This window comes from Perca flavescens, chromosome 20 (assembly GCF_004354835.1).
Source record: "Perca flavescens isolate YP-PL-M2 chromosome 20, PFLA_1.0, whole genome shotgun sequence".
Classification (NCBI taxonomy): Eukaryota; Metazoa; Chordata; class Actinopteri; order Perciformes; family Percidae; genus Perca; species Perca flavescens.
The window spans coordinates 30,787,526-30,806,555 of NC_041350.1; the positions used below are offsets into that span (position 1 = coordinate 30,787,526).

Below are 19,030 nucleotides of genomic sequence, written 5' to 3' on the forward strand. Positions count from 1 at the left end.
TCTGTGTTCTCTGTGCCCCAGTGCTCTCTGTGTTCCCTGTGCCCCAGTGCTCTGTGTTCCCTGTGCCCCAGTGCTCTCTGTGTTCCCTGTGCCCCAGTGCTCTCTGTGTTCCCTGTGCCCCAGTGCTCTCTGTGTTCCCTGTGCCCCAGTGCTCTCTGTGTTCCCTGTGTCCCAGTGCTCTCTGTGTTCTCTGTGCCCCAGTGCTCTCTGTGTTCCCTGTGCCCCAGTGCTCTGTGTTCCCTGTGCCCCAGTGCTCTCTGTGTTCCCTGTGCCCCAGTGCTCTCTGTGTTCCCTGTGTCCCAGTGCTCTCTGTGTTCTCTGTCCCCCCCCAGTGCTCTGTGTTCTCTGTGCCCCAGTGCTCTCTGTGTTCCCTGTGCCCCAGTGCTCTGTGTTGCCCCCTGTGCCCCAGTGCTCTCTGTGTTCCCTGTGTCCCAGTGCTCTCTGTGTTCTCTGTGCCCCAGTGCTCTCTGTCTCTGTGTTCCCTGTGCCTGTGCCTCAGTGCTCTGTGTTCCCTGTGCCCCAGTGCTCTCTGTGTTCCCTGTGCCCCAGTGCTCTCTGTGTTCCCTGTGTCCCAGTGCTCTCTGTGTTCTCTGTGCCCCCAGTGCTCTGTGTTCTCTGTGCCCCAGTGCTCTCTGTGTTCCCTGTGCCCCAGTGCTCTGTGTTCCCTGTGCCCCAGTGCTCTGTGTTCCCTGTGCCCCAGTGCTCTCTGTGTTCCCTGTGCCCCAGTGCTCTCTGTGTTCCCTGTGCCCCAGTGCTCTCTGTGTTCCCTGTGTCCCAGTGCTCTCTGTGTTCTCTGTGCCCCCAGTGCTCTGTGTTCTCTGTGCCCCAGTGCTCTCTCTGTTCCCCGTGCCCCCGGGGCGCTCTCTCTGTTCCCTGTGCCCCAGGGCCCCTCTGTTCCCTGTGCCCCAGGGCCCCTCTGTTCCCTGAGCCCCAGTGACTTTTGGCTCCCTTGTCGCCCTCCCTGGGTTGATTTTTGTTTTTAGGGTCGTCTGGGATCCGCCCAGAATGTATGTTTTAGTAACATACATTACTAAAAACAAACCAAAAAAACACAGCCATTTCCCAGCCATTTCCCGGGATTCCCGGAATACGGGCTCTCTATTTCCCGGGATCGGATTCATCTCATTTTCGGGAAAAATATTAAACCCTAGTGCACACCCAACTAGGATGACTACAGTAGGTCAACGTTGGAGCAGGAAGTTGGTCTGTAAACTGTGATGGATGTTTACAACAAACCATTTTTACTCGTTTGTCTTTGTTTTCTCTGGAGAAACATGGGGGTTTGTTTAAAACCTGTCTGAGCGTCTGACTGCTCGTCTCTTGACAGTCAGGCATCTTTTGATCAAGTGATTCGGCAATTCATTTAGTGTATACAGTCGGGGCCGTAGACAGTGCTCTAGAATACTAATGTGGTAGTCATGATTTCAAATTCCCCCAGCAGTATCCAACCCACACAGCGACGTTTTAACTAACTAATGACATCTTTTCACATTTAATTTACTTAGTTCAACTATATTTTCATGACATATGTTGTAGTGCAGGAATACCAAATCAGTTTTTATTCAAGTCCTTTTTATGTCTAAAAACAGTCCCATTTTAAGGTATTTTGCCTAAACCATCCCAGGACCAGCTTTAACCCTTGTGTTTTCCTCCCGTCGACCATGCACTAGTTGTCCTCCCGGGTCAAAATTGATATTTATATCAAATTATACCTAATTTCTGAGTTAAAAAAAGCTGAAATTATGAATTATTTTGACTAACAGTTGCAATCAACAGGAACATATGTTGATGGTTATCACAGACTGGTATAAGTCAAAGTTTAGTCAGGATACTGTTTTGAAACTATTTCAATTTTTTTTAATGGCAGCCAATAATCACACTTAATCACAAAATTGACCCAGTCTGTTTTGCCTATTAATAAAGCATAAAGTATAAATTATCACCCAATTTTATTTTACACCTTCTTGACAACTTCATTCCAACTCATTACCACTAGTTTTACACTTATTTTTGGAATTTATGGTGAATAAACTTAATTTACATGAAATAATAGCTAATTTTTGGAGTAAAATAAGAATAAATTATCAATTATTGTCAGATGAATCTATGTTTGTGGGTAATCACTGACTGGTATATGTTAGTGATTTGTCAGGATACTGGTTTGAAACCATTTTATTATTTTTAATGGCAGCCAACAATCCCACCTGGTGCCTTCCCTGGTCAAAAGTGACCTGGTCTGCTTTGCTTGTTTATAAAGCATAGACAATTATAATTAATCACTCAATTCTGTGTTACTACTTTTATCCAACTTCATTCCAAATCATCACAACTAGTTTTACACTTAATTTTTCCATTCATGGTCAACAGAACTCCTTTATGACTGATGGCTGGTATGTGACAGTTATTAGCCAGGATATCCCCAGATCAAAATTAACTGATGCGATTGTATTCACAAACAACGGAGAGCTAACAAAAAGGAAAAAAATAATTTACGGAAAATTGTCTTGTCTCCATTTAGGAAAGGACACATCAAGGTTTTTAACAAGTCTACAAAGCTGTAGTTTGTGTCTGTATATTTGTATTTGTGTTTGTGTGTGTATGTGTGTGTGTGTGTTCATCTGCTGAAACATACAGTAGTGTGATCCATTGCCCTATGCACCAAGTGTGTGTGTGTGTGTGTGTGTGTGTGTGTTTGTACATGCGCGCGTGTGTGTGTGTGTGTGTGCGTGTGTGTGCGTGTTCATCTGCTGAAAATCATAATGATCCATTGCCCAATTACAGGATTTTGTTTGTGTGTGTGTGTGTGTGTGTGTGTGTGTGTGTGTGTGTGTGTTCATCTGCTGTAAAGCCAAATAGTGCCCCATTGCACCACTGGGTTAAAATTGACCCAGGAAGACCACAAATGCTATAAAATTAAATAAAACACCCAAAATTCTATGAAAGTAGTGGTCATTAATTGTACTTGCAAAGAGCATCATTGGGAACCACCCATGTTATTTTTGGTTAATTTGGTTGAAATAAACCCATATTTCAGATAAAGAAACTTTGAAAACAGGTCAAATTTGACCCGAAGACAACACAAAAGTTAAAACCAACATGTGGGTGCCCGGATAGCTCAGTTGGCAGAGAAGGCGCCCATATAGGTTTACTCCTCAATACATCGGGCCCAGGTTTGACTCTGACCTGCGGCCCTTTGCTGCATGTCATTCCCCTCTCTCCCCTTTCATGTCTTCAGCTGTCCTGTCAAAAATAGAAAAGCTGAAAATGCCCCAAAGAAAATGTGTTAAAGAAATATATATAAAAAACAACATGTGTAATACATGATGAAATGTAAACTCATCTTCAGTCAGTTAATCCTCAAATTTCCAGAAATATCACTTACAACATGACATCGGTGTCCGCTTTATCAAAAAATGACCATAGGCCAAACAAGAATCTGATCCAGGCTGTAATAAACCACCACAACCACCAAAATAACCTTTTCATTTATTGTGACGAAACAAATACAAGTTTCGGTTTTAGAAGATGGTCAGCATGTATATGAAGTTATTATGCAATTTCTACTTAATGAGCTAAAACTGCAGATAATGTCCTTCAACACCTGCCAAATCTGCTGTACTGGTAACTTTGGCAGGTAATCAATCATCATTAAGAGAGCCTTGTCTTTTCCCAAAAAAAAAAAAAAAAACAGTTGGCAGGCAAAAGAGAGGATTCTGGGATGAAAATATGGGATGCAACAGCTTTGTGCATGCCAACAAACATTACAAGCGTGCAGCATTTCCCACAGTATGTGTTCACAGCAGGCAGGAAAAACCCGTGAAAGAGCATTTAAACTCTGAAAAAGAAATGTCAGCAGTGAAAAACCACTTGCGATTGTTTCTCTGGGCTGCCATCTGATGATATAAAACAATAATTACAATGAAAAAATGTTCGAGCTGTAGTCAGGGAAAAACCTCGAAGACTGGGCAATATCTGATTCTTAATTGGTTTTGTATATCAGTCAAATGTGACCACATAAACACTGGGGAAAACTTCCATTGTAAGCTATTTCAGACCAGTCTAAGCGTGCACAGTGACCTTTTATTTCATGTTGTCTGCATAGAGGTGTAAAAGGAGGCTGACAGGAGGACACTGAGGAAGAGGCTGCTTTACTTATTTTCACCTGAAAGCCATCTGGATATTTTTTCAGAAGAAGCAGAGACTGATTTTCACCTGGATTTTTATGTCTACATGCATTAACCAGTTTCTGCTGCAAGAAAACTTGTGGTTCACTGCAATTTACAGTAAGTGAGGCCCTGTTGTGATGAGGACCAATCTGCCGCAGATACCGCAATGCATTTTGGGTAGGATGTGAGTGGGTCACACCTTTAACGCAGAACAATCCAGAACAATATCAGCCTCATCTGTTCTCTGCCTCTATTTTCCAAACAATTATTTTAGTGATTTTTCAGCACAAAAAGGAACTATAGTGACATCCATTCATCAGCGTCTGGTTTTACAGTTGCAGGCTGCAGCCTGGCGTGCCCTTTGGTATTAAACAGCTGACTCAGACTGAACACAACACTGAACAGAATCAGCTTGACCTTTCCCCAACCTCTTTCATCACCACCAATTACTTAGCTGAACCGAGGTTCGACCAATCGGGCTCGTAAATATCGGAGAGGATAGAACGACACAATGCAATTATGCTAAATACAACATCACATAAAATCTCACATTCATTATTAATTTCACTTGTTTTCAAAGAAACTGCATATCAGAATACAATACACATTTTCTATAGCCTCAGTCTGCCACTTAAAAAAAGAAAAAGGAAAAGAACAATTCCATTGCTGCTTCCATGATATCAGAATGTTGGATTATCCATTTGGCATCAGGGGGGAGGGGCAATCATATTTCAGGGGGGGCAGTGCCACCTTGTGCCTCCTTTCTAGCCCCCCACCCGTGGCCTGAAGGCCAACAGCAACAGAAGCTGCTTTAAGAAAAGTGTAGAAGCATCTGGAACATCGGTCCGACTCAAACTGTCTGCTGAAAGCCACTGCTGAGATGATTAAGGGTCAATTCTGTAAGAGGCTACACGAGGCCTTTTCATCTCAGATCTATATAATTCACAGCTGAAATCAAAGAGCCGACCGGAACTTAGAATGCATTCATGCAGATAAAACATGTTACAGCAGGGTTTCCAGCCTGCTGTACAGCTGCAGTGTACAGAGAAGCCTCCCTCCAGTTCATTGGAACCGGGATTTTTAGAAAAACTGTCCCATGCAAACTCCAACCACCTGCAGGAATATCACCCCGACTTGGAGCCACTTCCAACTGAAACGTGTGCAGCTCAAACTGAATTCATTAAATCAACAATCAGTTTCAGATTGTATACGTCGATTATTGCAGATCATACATTAAGGAAACCAAATAGCAATTGTTTGCCTCATTATGGGTTAATCTGGCCCTGCCCTTGGACTGAATACATTTTCTATAAAGAAGACGTATAACTGTTGAGTTTAATCAAACATTTGTGCTGTTCGGAGCAGTAGGATCTTATATTGTATATGTTGCCTACCTCATGCAAGGAAGTTGTCAAACTAAAATCCAAACCTTAGTGTGTTTTATGCCATTTTTAGTATTATAATTGTATCTATATGTGAAAAATGTATCTCATGCTCATCAGAGTAAGGAATTGAAAGAAAAAGACTCATTGTTTTGGTGCTCACCAAAACAATGAGTCTTTTTCTCTCAATTCCTTACTTTACTTACTCGTTTTGTTGTCTGTATTAAAACTCCTAAATCTCCTGTTTTCTTCTGTATCTTTGCTATAAATTAGATTTTTGGAAAGTAACCAATAATAATAAGTTGCATATGCAGATATACAGTTTCAGCAGCATCGGATCTGAGAACAATGCCTTCACATTATTGCAGATAATTGCTTATGTGACTTCCCAAGCGGGAAATAAAAAAAAAAAAAAAAACACACACACACACACACACAATAACTACAACCAATGGCTCTGCAATTAGTGCTGAAACTCCCCCAAGAGATCCGCACAGCAGTCCCAGAGACACAAACGCTGCGATGACAGACAGAAGCCAGGGCCCAGTACCCAATGCCTTTTCCACACACACACACACACACACACACACACACACACACACACACACACACACACATCCGGCGCACTTTATAGCGCAGACAGATGAAGAAGAAAAACACACCTAGCTGATAAAACCAAAATCCAGCCCAGCAGAGTAATAGTCCAGCTACTTATTATTTTAGCCCAGCAGAGTAATAGTCCAGCTACTTATTATTTTAGCCCAGCAGAGTAATAGTCCAGCTACTTATTATTTTAGCCCAGCAGAGTAATAGTCCAGCTACTTATTATTTTAGCCCAGCAGAGTAATAGTCCAGCTACTTATTATTTTAGCCCAGCAGAGTAATAGTCCAGCTACTTATTATTTTAGCCCAGCAGAGTAATAGTCCAGCTACTTATTATTTTAGCCCAGCAGAGTAATAGTCCAGCTACTTATTATTTTAGCCCAGCAGAGTAATAGTACAGCTACTTATTATTTTAGCCCAGCAGAGTAATAGTCCAGCTACTTATTATTTTAGCCCAGCAGAGTAATAGTCCAGCTACTTATTATTTTAGCCCAGCAGAGTAATAGTCCAGCTACTTATTATTTTAGCCCAGCAGAGTAATAGTCCAGCTACTTATTATTTTAGCCCAGCAGAGTAATAGTCCAGCTACTTATTATTTTAGCCCAGCAGAGTAATAGTCCAGCTACTTATTATTTTAGCCCAGCAGATCGCTTCTTTCTACTTTACTTTGTTCCCATATACAAAACGCAGCTCAGTTACATAATGACACATGAAGGTTTAATCATTTCAAACGCCTCCCTCCTCGTGGAGACACCTTATTAATACTACTACTACTACTAATAATAATAATAGGGAGAGGCGGTGCTGACAGTTCATAATCAGAAGCTGAGCAGCTGTCAATGTTTCCTCATACAAACGGGCGAGTTAGTGACTGGAAATCAACTTTTAATCTTCAGTTAAGAACGCAGCAGCGCTCGCATCATTTGGAGACATAAATTAATCTCTTAAAGCCAAACTCAGAGCGAATTAAACGGTGCGTAAACCGACTCCCAGTGAACATCGTGTCGATATGAACAAGAATTCAATTTTTCCTCAGACGGGAATACACGCTGCTCCCAGTGGAAACAGTCCCGTGCAGCCTATGTAACTGGACCAGTCTAACGTTACTTATTATGACGTATAGAACCATAACCACTCGTGGAGCTTTAGAGACTGGGGGAACTCCATCACTGCAGAGGGAATGCGGGTTAAAGGTGGTAAACAGTGGGGCTCTATCCTCCACCAAAGCTCCGCGGAGCCACTGGTATAGAAACCCACTGTATTCCACTGAGTCCGGGTCGGAGCCGCCTGGTGAAACCAAACCCAAAACAAGCCTCGCTCCTGCGCGCGGACTCACCACTTGAACGCCGGACGATGTTCTCCAGAAAAGTGTTCTGCGGTGCCACAAGCCCTCTCTTTCCCCCGGGCATCCTGCTGCGGGCGGAGCTGGTGTCGGTCAGGGTGTGGGACGGTGTGTCTGCTGCTCGGAGCTCGGTACTGACGCTGGCTCTCAGTCGGACCGATGGAGAAGCTCATTGTAACCGTGCGCTCTGGCTGCTCGGGGCGCACTGAGGCACGGCGGCGGCGCTGCATCCCGCTGCCTGACCGGAGCGCCAGGACGCATGCGTGGCGGCTGCTGTGGGCTCGGTCCTCAAAAATAATGGCACGATGTGTTTCATTTTGTGTAATGAATCATGTGTGTAATGATGCCAGAAACAAAACATGACATTTTTTGGTACATTCTTTTTTTTTTAATTTAAATCAAAATTATTAATAGACATAAGTCAATCAGAGTCTTTAAATATAGGGTGAATTAAGGGGGGCTGGCACAGTTTTTACATTTCTGTAATACCAAAGATGTTAGCGATCCATATGAGGAAGAAAGAAGGTTGTATCATAATACAAGGAGACATGACATACCTTTTGTGTAAACTGACCCCAAACCTTTTTGTAACATTTGTGCGATTGGGACAGCACACACTAAATAATAAACATATACATTACAGGTCTCTCGTTATAAATGGTTTATTAGTTCTAATTAATAACTATATTAATGGTTAACAAATCGATTAGCCTACTAATGCTTTATAGAGTTATTACAAATCAATCAATAGTTCAACTTTTGGGTTGGCAGGTTGTGAGAAATAAATCAATAAATAAATACTCTCAGTCTATGAGTCTCTCACTTTCTAATGAGTTATGTGAAGTTGAAGAAGGGATTAATAAAAATAAAAAAATACATTATTACCTCTGCAGTTAGCCTACATGTTACTGAAGTCATTAATAAAGGGTTTCTACAACAATTCATCAGTGCCTAAAATGGGCCAGACCTCATAAATACTGAATACTGGGCACTTCAGTTTTTTGTCCACATGAGTACCCTTACTTCTAATTATTATTAACTATAGGCTTTTTTGATGGGATGATATTTATACCAAAATAGGCTATATATCACGTTTTATTGGGAGAAAGCATGTAATTCTATGTAAAATCAGACATTTAGCACCCCCATAAAGTCCAAATGGAATGATCCTTTGTTTCATAACCACATTTTCAGACACTGAGACGATTTGACTGTGAGAGTGGCAGGTGATACATGCTTCAACTGTTCAGGGTCACCCCTACAATATATACATAGAAACATAAATATATCCAAGACACATGCAATGATTATGTCATGTGACTGCTGAATTTGGGTACTGGCACCATTTGTGGTCCAATTAAGGCACTGTGATTGTAAATATTAATACGTTGTTAATACATTCATTGTTGTTTAGATGCCCTGCAACCCAGAAAGATGTAGCACACATCTTAAATATAAAATATTTTTTTGTTTTTTAAGGGAAGTTGCTCTAGACATTGCACTCTCCGCCTTGTTTTCCCAACAGATGCTTCAACTTTCTGAATGTATTCTTCTGTCCTTTGCATTAAGGCAAAGAACAAAAGAAATACCCATTAAGGGTAAATATTAATACATTGTTAATTAAGGGGTATTTCTTTTCTCTTTTTGCCTTGCTTTTTCTCAAATCTGCTCCCTTTCTTTTTGTCAGCCTTTGACACTTTAGTTCCATCAGCTGTCTTCACTGCAGGCTTCTGGCTTCTGTCCCTTTCACAGTCTCCCTATCCATCTTGGTCTTTAAGACCACTCCTTACTGTCGAAGCTCTTTATAGGTCATCTTACAGCGCCGGGGTCGAGCCGCTGCTCTGCTCGGTGCGTCCCATACGGACTCTTAAGGCTGCCTTGTGCGTCGGTATCTGACGCTGAGAGCCACTGACCAAGCATCAGTTGGCTTACTGTATGTGAAGAGTTGGGAGTGAGAACGGCTTGTTAAGTCATTTATCATACGTCAGAGAAAACGAGGTACAGCAAATTAAACATCCATGAAGAGGCTATTAACAAATCGCTTGTCTTACCATGAAGTAGTGACAGCAGTGGGTCTCTCTGCTTGGGTCCCTCAGGAATGCTCATTAGTTTGTACGAAGGGCTAATGGGGCCCTGAGGAGCCCAAAGGCCCAACCAGGCGTCACACTGGCTGTAAGCTCAGCCTGACGCCACCCCCTTTTATTTACAGTACAGTACATATCAGGACTCAAAGCTGCACTGAGGGCTGCATCTACATTATTGACTGGAAGACTATAAAGGAGGCTGCATGCCTATTTATAGCTTGAAATAGTCTCTTATGCATTTAAGTTGGTAGCATTGTGTTTTTTTATTATGGCCTGTGATGACTGGAGCACATTAAAGCACATTGCAGGCCTAAATGAGGGCATCAACTTTCTTTAATAACTTTTACTGAAGCAGGCCATACGTACATCAGAAAAATGGCATTATCATAAGTTTAAACAATGGCTTTCAACCTTTTTGGCTTTTGATTATTTGTGACCCCTTGTCACTGGTCTGAGTATGGACATGAACAGGTCAGCCAAAAAGTGAATTTCTTACTCAAATTGCTTCATTTAGAAGGATCTTAGAGCCCTAAAGTGGTGTAATAATACAGATTATATAAGGACAATATAATAACTAAAATGTACTGTTTGTGTATCACATAATAAGACACTATAGGATCATTTTAAGTATATAAAAAGTTAAAACACTGCAAAGCACGAAATCAATTATAAATTGACGACCACAGACAGGAATAACCATTGGAGTATTCTAGTGTCACTGTAGAGCAGTGGTCCTTTGCAATGGAAGCAAAGAGAGAAGGTTTTAGACTAAGAAGACTAACTTGGTTTGGCTAACTGACCGCCGCAGCCTCGTTTTAACTTCAGAATGCATTTTGTCTTAGAACAAAGACTAGATTTTATCCCCCATTTGGTACATTGAAAAATCTTTTTAGGAAGTCTAAGAAATATCTTTGCAGCAGCAGGAATAATTACAGCGACCAATAACACTTTCAATGTACGTACAGTATTGGTCCTTGAGTAATGTGTTGAGATGGAGTTGACCTATCCTTTAAAATGTCTCCTTGTGAACAGTCATCATCAGTGGGTTAAGAGTATTTTCTACCACTGAGACAAAAACCTCCACATTATATGAATACTGTGACACACTTGCTCTGATGTTGGACTGTATCTCTCATCAACATTTCTGCACCTGTTAACACCCGCTGATTCCCCATCCCACGCTATCAAGTAGTCTGACTGTGTGTGTGTGTGTGTGTGTGTTTGTGTGTCGTCAGTAAACGAGCACGGTTTAAAGCTCTCCAGTGGGACGCCCTTAATTGGCCCACTTGCATCATGGGGTATCAAACATATGTGACAGCGCAGGTCGGACAGCTGCCGCCTGCTCTAACAGACTCAGCTCTGCACATGAGCCACGCACACACGCACACACACGCACACACGCACACACACACACACACACACACACAAACAAACGCACGCACGCACACACACACACGCACACACACATTTATAGTAGTGCCTTTATGTTTAACGTTCAATAAAAGAATGTTGGAAGAGATTTCCTTTTATTTATTTTAAATTCAACATGCAACTTGTTTTATTTTATCAGAATACTGAAAGCAGCAGAAATGCAGAACTGAGAGCACTTTAAGATCTGTTTATTTATCGCAAGTAATATTGTTATTGCGATATTCAACAACGTAATCGCGTATTGCACATTTTCCTCCTATTGTGCAGCCCTATTTTAGGCCTGCCGGGTGTTTGTTAAGAGTTTGCAGCATCTGTGGTCAGTTTGAATTCACAGCAGTTACATCCAACAGATGTTGGACTGGTTTTCACTGCCAAAAAATTTATTAAAACATTCATAGGAGCCTCTCAAACCACTACTGCAATGTTATCCCCATTTGCAACTGTCCATCTGTTCAAGTTTCAGTTATATTTTCTACAAAAATATGGCTCACACACTGCTTCTCCCTCCATCCTCATGTGCAACCTTGTTGAGCTAGAGACTAAGTGTTGAGTCATTTGATGTGCATCAATCAATTGGACATGTTATACACACAGGAGTAGTCAGTACAGCGGAGGAGCCTATTGGCTGAGCAAATGTGATAAAATTGGTGCCTTTCTGAAGCATTGCTGCACATTGACACAAAGAAATAGGACAATGGTGATCCTGATGTCAAGTTGCTGCTGCTGTGTGGGCCTACTTAGCAGGTGTTCTAAAGTATGTACTAGGCCAACCCTGTCTCCTAGAAATTACATTTATATGCAACTCATTTGCGACAAGTACATTTTAACGGAAACGTTATACCACCTAGAACACATTTAAATTACCATAATGAGGACACTTTTATTAAAACTATAGTGTGTAGTTTCTGTCTCCCCCATGAGGAATTCTAAGTAATGACAACAAAACTGTCGGCTCGTCCACATGATACAAGCCTCCAGTGATCGTGCATCCCCTCCTCCACACAGTTGCTAGTAGCCAAGGAGGACACGGAGGATTAAGAAAACATGATGGACTCTTCAGAAGAGGTCATTATCTTCACTCCAGTTTCTGCATGGGAAAGTCACCAGACGCCCCAATCTTGTGAACATAGGCCTACTGAGAAATCCAGAGAGAGTTGTGTGGAGCTGATAGTCTAAATTAGCTTGGTAGCAACTCATTTGGCAATGTAACAGACGTTCATTAATATCAAAAACTTACGCACTAAAGATTTAAATGGAGCTTAAGCGAAAATTATTTCAGGACAACAACTTAAACATTATCACTTCTCATTCTCCTGAATGGATCAGCTGTTGAGGTGTTCACTTTAGTCTTAACCAATCAGAAGCAGCCATGAAATTCACGAGCCAATCACTGCACGACTTCCCTGTTTTAAACCTGTCTCTCTCTCTGCTGCTCAGTTGTCATTTCAGGATATGAGCACCACCCTCCTCCTCCCCTGCTCCTCCGGTCTTCGCCCCTCACGGTTCCTGGGTCCTCTTCCAGCAGGCCTCTCCTGGCGGCCTTCAGCATTGGTCTTCGGGCTCCTCACGCCACCATCAGTGTCTATACTCCATCGGGGGGTTCATACTTCGGCCCTACCCCTTTTTTTAAAGTTTCTCAGAATTTTTAAATGATGGTGGAGTCTAATCTCCAAAGACTGTACTGTACATTTCACGCACATGTACAATAAATCATTACATATCTGCAATGAAGTCTCTCCTGATTGAACTAACATGTTTGCAAAGTTTCAAACTAAATGTGTCTGCTAAATGTTCACTGGCAAAATACATTTGTTTTATACATATTATATTATATATTAATAGTCGTTGCAGTACAATGTCTGCTTTGAAGCACTCTTTGTAAGTCTCTTGGACCAAATCCAATAAAAATGTTTGTTCATGATCCCACGAGCATAAACACTAGAACAAAGTGCATTTGAGATGAATAAACCTGAGTTTATTCATCTCGCCACGACACTGCTGCATGTGTAGGACAGCGGCGAGGGTCTCTACGGGGATTTGATGACTGTAATCACTCTAATTACACCGCATGACTAACCCTCAATTATGCCCAATCAGCATTCAGCAGGCGGGCCGGCATTGTTCAAGCGGAACACGCGCTCACGACCACCAGCCTCGGAGCGAGCCTGACAAATGTATTGGTGATGCAACAATTCCAAAGAGACTCGTGCAAATCACCTCTTCGACAGAACAAAACGCCCAGGTCCTAACGAGCAAAGGGACAACAGTTAGAAGAGGCAACAGAATCAGTTTCTGAGCGTTAGTTATTTCTAGCACCACTGCTGAGAAATGGGTAAATGTCAAACGATGGAGATCAAAGGCAGCAGTGGGACGACACAGACACCTCATTTGTGGTGGGAAGAGGCAGGGATAGAGGTATCGAATCCCCCCCCATTTCCCCCCAGTCGATCAATGCACCGCCTGCACATCTGGATGGTGACATAGCTGCATCCCTCCATATTGATCTCAGAATTAATTGGTCCAGCTTCCACCAGTGCTGCCTCTCACTGGTCCTAAAAAAGAGAAGGAGATTGAATATCAAAGCGCTGACCTCCCTCCAACCAAAACCTCCAACCCCAGGCCAAACTTTTAGCTCCATCATAGACTGTAATAGTGGACGTAGCATCCGTGACATCACCCAGTGGTTTGTGGACTGCTGTTCTGAAGCCTCGGGTATGGCGATACGGGCCAACCATCTTGGTTATTTCACAACCGGACGTGACGATGTCTGACGAGAGAGTGGAGCTGTGGAGGATGACGCGGCCAAGCCAGTGTTGTTTACAGTGGTCAAAACTCCTCCAAGTACCTTTGCGATATGCCGCTTTCAGGTGAAAATTTGGGACAAATATGGACACTGAGGGACACTCAGCAGCCTGAGGCTTAACAGCCACATGGTGTCACCTGGTGGGCCCATGAACACTTTGCTGTGGCATCTAGCAAAGCCTCTTCTGCTGCACTTCTGCAGACCACTTTTTGAATCACAAATGTTTTTTTTATCTTCCAGGCGGACAGTGTGGAAGCTTTCGGAGGAGGCGCCTGAGGTAAACCTGCCTGTGATCACTTTGTCCTGCTGTTATTGCTAATTACAACCATGGTGCTCCTTCTTTAGTTTGTGTCTCTCTCTCTCTCTGAATGCCTTTTCCTCCATCTGAATGTTGTACCTTGAATAGGCTTATTTTGGATCCGTGATTCTGTAGCTCTTAGTTAATCATTCCCCTCGTAATCTCTGGGTTCACAGTAGCATAAAGACACAGGATGCAGCTAAATAACAGCCTTTACAATGGAAGTTGACAATAGGAACCTGACATCAAATTAGAGCCATAGTCGAGGGCAAGAGGCAAGAGCATCATAATGCTTGGAACTGAAAAAGGTAAAAAGCAACATGATGTTCAACAACAGTGGAAGAACGCAGGAGTAAAACAGAAAGATAAGTCCATCCATCCATCCATCTTTGTCCGCTTATCCGGTGTCGGGTCGCGGGGGGAGCAGCTCCAGCAGGGGACCCCAAACTTCCCTTTCCCGAGCAACATTAACCAGCTCCGACTGGGGGATCCCGAGGCGTTCCCAGGCCAGGTTGGAGATATAATCCCTCCACCTAGTCCTGGGTCTTCCCCGAGGCCTCCTCCCAGCTGGACGTGCCTGGAACACCTCCCTAGGGAGGCGCCCAGGGGGCATTCTTACCAGATGCCCGAACCACCTCAACTGGCTCCTTTCGACGCAAAGGAGCAGCGGCTCTACTCCGAGCTCCTCGCGGATGACTGAGCTTCTCACCCTATCTCTAAGGGAGACGCCAGCCACCATCCTGAGGAAACCCATTTCGGCCGCTTGTACCCTGGATCTCGTTCTTTCGGTCATGACCCAGCCTTCATGACCATAGGTGAGGGTAGGAACGAAAACTGACCGGTAGATCGAGAGCTTTGCCTTCTGGCTCAGCTCTCTTTTCGTCACAACGGTGCGATAGATTGAATGCAATACCGCACCCGCTGCGCCGATTCTCCGACCAATGTCCCGCTCCATTGTCCCCTCACTCGCGAACAAAACCCCAAGGTACTTGAACTCCTTCACTTGGGGTAAGGACTCATTCCCTACCTGGAGAAGGCATTCCATCGGTTTCCTGCTGAGAACCATGGCCTCGATTTAGAGGTGCTGATCCTCATCCCAACCGCTTCACACTCGGTTGCGAACCGATCCAGTGAGTGCTGAAGGTCGCAGGCCGATGATGCCATCAGGACCACATCATCTGCAAAGAGCAGCGATGAGATCCCCATGCAGAAAGATAAGTAAAAAACAAAAATGTTTTAAAGCGTTTGTCCCTGGAAAATGGCAGTGTCCATCTGTCTGTCTAGTTAGTCCAAAGAAAGATTCCTTAACAACCCCTGACCAAATTTTCATAGAATAATTTATATACTAATAATTGTCTATATAGCAACAACCATCAGAGACCTTCTGGCCCAAAACAATGTTTCTGCATAGACTTACAGTACATGGCGATAGAGACGCCTGCAAATCAGTGGATATAACCATGGGCGTCAGTTTGGTTTGAAATGTGCTGGGGACAGAGACACATTCGGAAGAACATTTCCAGAAGTGCTGGGTACAATGACGCATACATTTTTTTTTTGTCTTTCGCGCAGGTCATGTTTTGAAAGACGCTGTCCTATAGCTTACTAATGAATAAAAACGTGGTTTAATGTACGTAAACAATGATCAATCAATAACAGTTTTCAGTGGTTATGAGGAGCAATATGAGAGAGAAATTTGGTAGTCATTGATTATTGTTTAGGTACAAGCTTTTTCCTCGCCATAGGCGCCAATGAAAAAGAAAATGCTAATGTGAGATGAATTATATAATCGTTGAATTTCAGTTCAGTTCTTTTGACAGGCTTAAGGACCATACAAGATATGGCCATGAGAAATTTGTTGATCATTGATTGTTGTTGAGGTACATTAAACCATGTTAAGTTTTTTTAAGAAATCAACGCCTATGGATATAACCCCCCCCTAAAATGACTCGTTTCACTATCAGAAATTTGATCCAGCAGCATTTGGAAAGTCTAGAAGTGCTGCACGATTAAAGGAACACGTTGACTTATTGGGACTTTGTCTTATTCCCCGTATCCCCCAGAGTTAGATAAGTCCATACATACCCTTCTCATCTCCGTGCGTGTTGTAACTCTGTCTGACGCCCCCACCGCTAGCCTAGTTAGCACAGCTCCTGGAGGTAACCGGCTCCATCTAGCCTAGTTAGCACAGCTCCTGGAGGTAACCGGCTCCATCTAGCCTAGCTTAGCACAGATCCTGGAGGTAACCGGCTCCATCTAGCCTAGCTTAGCACAGATCCTGGAGGTAACCGGCTCCAACTAGCCTACTGCTCCCAATAAGTGACAAAATAATGGCAACATGTTCCTATTTACATGTTGTGATTTGTATAGTCACAGCGTGTAGAATTAACAAGGTCACATGACACACAGCCATCTTCTAATCGTATACATACTGGCTTGAGGGTCAGTGTAACGCTTATCAGTTCAATTTTCTAAGCACAAATGGAAATTTGGAAAAATGGGTTCACATATCCAATTTTTCATTTTTTTCCACCTTGACAAATTAAAAAATTGGATCTTTAACCTGTTTTCCAATTTTCTGTTTTTTATTCAGAGGATCAGAAATAGAGAAAATTACAAAATTACATCTGAGCTCCAATTACTCAATACTGCCATGGTATTCTCTCCCTCTACTTTGCGGAATATGCAGGTCATTAACTGCATATGGACCAAAACAAAACAAAAAACTGATAGACTTTGGGGTCAGAGGTGCTTGCAACTGATGGTTTTGAGTGGGGGGCGGGGTGTAACTAGGTGGAACAAGGGAGAGAATACCTCTATACTTATAAACACCCATGGCAGTCACACACACCTAAACCACGGCCGTAGCTGCCAGCAGCTCCTCACCAGACGCTGATTGGTTCAGTAAGATGGTAGTTTAGACACAAACATGATCTTGTGATATCGCCAGAATCCAGCAATGTAACTCACCCTTCAATCACCCATTTGCTAGACATATACATATATATATATATATATATATTTGCTATATGTGTGATCATGGTCCCCAGAGGAATAATAGAAAGGATTTTGGTGACCTCAACTGATCCATGACATTTTATCCTCAAACCTAACCCAAAATGTATTCATTTTAGTTGTATAATATGGCGAGAGACTAGATCGCCGACCGATCTCCTTGGTGTGTCGGCACCTTAACAGAAGAAAAACATATTTTGTCGATCATCAGTCAAACATTATGCATCACTAGCACACAGAGTCAGGCAGCCGGCTGCAGCTACAGCCAACAGCAACAATTAAACAAATAAAACACCATGAAAAAACACGCGTGCACCTGTTCATGTGCGTGCATCTGTGCACAAACAAGCCACTGGATTTAGGGGTCAGGAGGTTTTGTGCTGGTGTCCTTCAAACTACAAGTGAGGAGAAAAATCAGACTATTTCACAGGAGTGAAACCAGGCTTTTAAAAGGCTCCGGACCCTCCACCTGAGTCAGGGAGTTGGAGCGGCCGTGCAAGGTTTTTTACACGATCTGACAGTCTGTTTCGCAGCATGGTGCATTAAGTCGTGTTAAATATTTAGCTGCACTGCCTTGAAAACAGGCAAACTGGATGTTTAGAGTCCTCGGTGGATTTCCTACGTCTTCTGGCTTCCTAGTTCTCCTACTAATAAACAAGCCGAGCTCTGTCCCAGCATCTGCTACGTTCACTGGGGTTAATTAACTCCACACAAGCATACATGATGAAAAGTAATAAATGGTCCCAATTAAACATTTACAAGAATGTAAAGAGGCGCACTTACTTTCTTCTATTTTTTCTGTCATAAATAAAAGTGATCAAAAAAAAGAACGCTCAATATGTAATTATCAACCCAGACCAGATTCAAAACCAGATTGTCACAATTAAATTCAATTAACTGAGCCACTAGGGTGGCCCAGTTTGCCAAAGTCCAGTCTAAAAATACCCTACTGCCTTATCAGCAGGAATCACAAGCTGCTGCAGTTACCGAGAAGAAGAAGCTCCAAATCCCAAAGAACCCAAAGTATGATTAACTAATAAATGATGATGTATCATAGATTGAGCTACCCAGCAGTATAAAGTCATTAAAATGAGCTCCACCATTACCAGCTGCAAGTTACCATTACCTGTTGAAAGTGATCAATAATTATAATCCAATAATGAAAAGGGCTATTCTGTATGATGCGTACTTCACTTTTGGTACTTTAAGTATATGTTGATGCTGATACTTGAGTATAATTTTGTATGCTGGAATGTATACTTGTAACAAGGTATTTGTATACTGTATTATTGCTACTTTTACTTAAAGGAGAACTCCGGGCAAGTTTTACGTTAATCTTGATCGCTATATGTATATGAGTACTGTCGATAGCAAAAAAAACGAGCCGAATCGGTGCTAGCAACACGGAGCTGCTGCATCTAATGCCCAGAGCTCCCACTCAACTAAAACGGCAGTTATGGGGGCATAAGATAAAGAGTGCCTTTGTGCCTCTTAACAGACACAAAATGCAATTAAAATGTCTGTGCAACATGAACAGGGCCCTTACATGACAACAAGATGCATTTAGCAACTTAGCTATTGTTTAAATTCACCTACCCTGTTAGCTGCTAGCTGCCATCTGGGATGAGTGAGTGTGTTCAGCCAGACTCCGGTAATAATCATCACGCAGCAGTTCCATGTGTATTTGTAGCATATATATCCATTTTGTGTGCTGTCGTTGGTGAATATGAGTCTCTGCAGTGGCGAATTGTGTGGTAGTTTCCTTAGCCAGGCTAGCAGTCCTGACCGGCATCCTTCTACTTCCACCCCGCCTCCCTCGCCTGCCGCGGCCGACAACAATCCACAGGCGCCCGCTGGTCTGGTGGAGGTCCTCCAGAGGACAGTTCATGCTTTTGCGGTGAAATTT

At 42.8% G+C, this 19,030-nt stretch overlaps 1 protein-coding gene across 1 annotated transcript in view; it reads right to left on the reverse strand.

The window, feature by feature from the left end:
- kcnh5b (potassium voltage-gated channel, subfamily H (eag-related), member 5b) overlaps positions 1–7,686 on the reverse strand; it is a 242,179-nt gene extending 234,493 nt beyond the window's left edge. The window contains exon 1 of the mRNA XM_028565179.1: positions 7,488–7,686. Coding sequence (XP_028420980.1) covers positions 7,488–7,560 — 73 coding nt within the window. The 5' untranslated portion in view covers positions 7,561–7,686. The remainder of the gene's footprint in view (positions 1–7,487) is intronic.
- Positions 7,687–19,030: the final 11,344 nt, after the last annotated feature.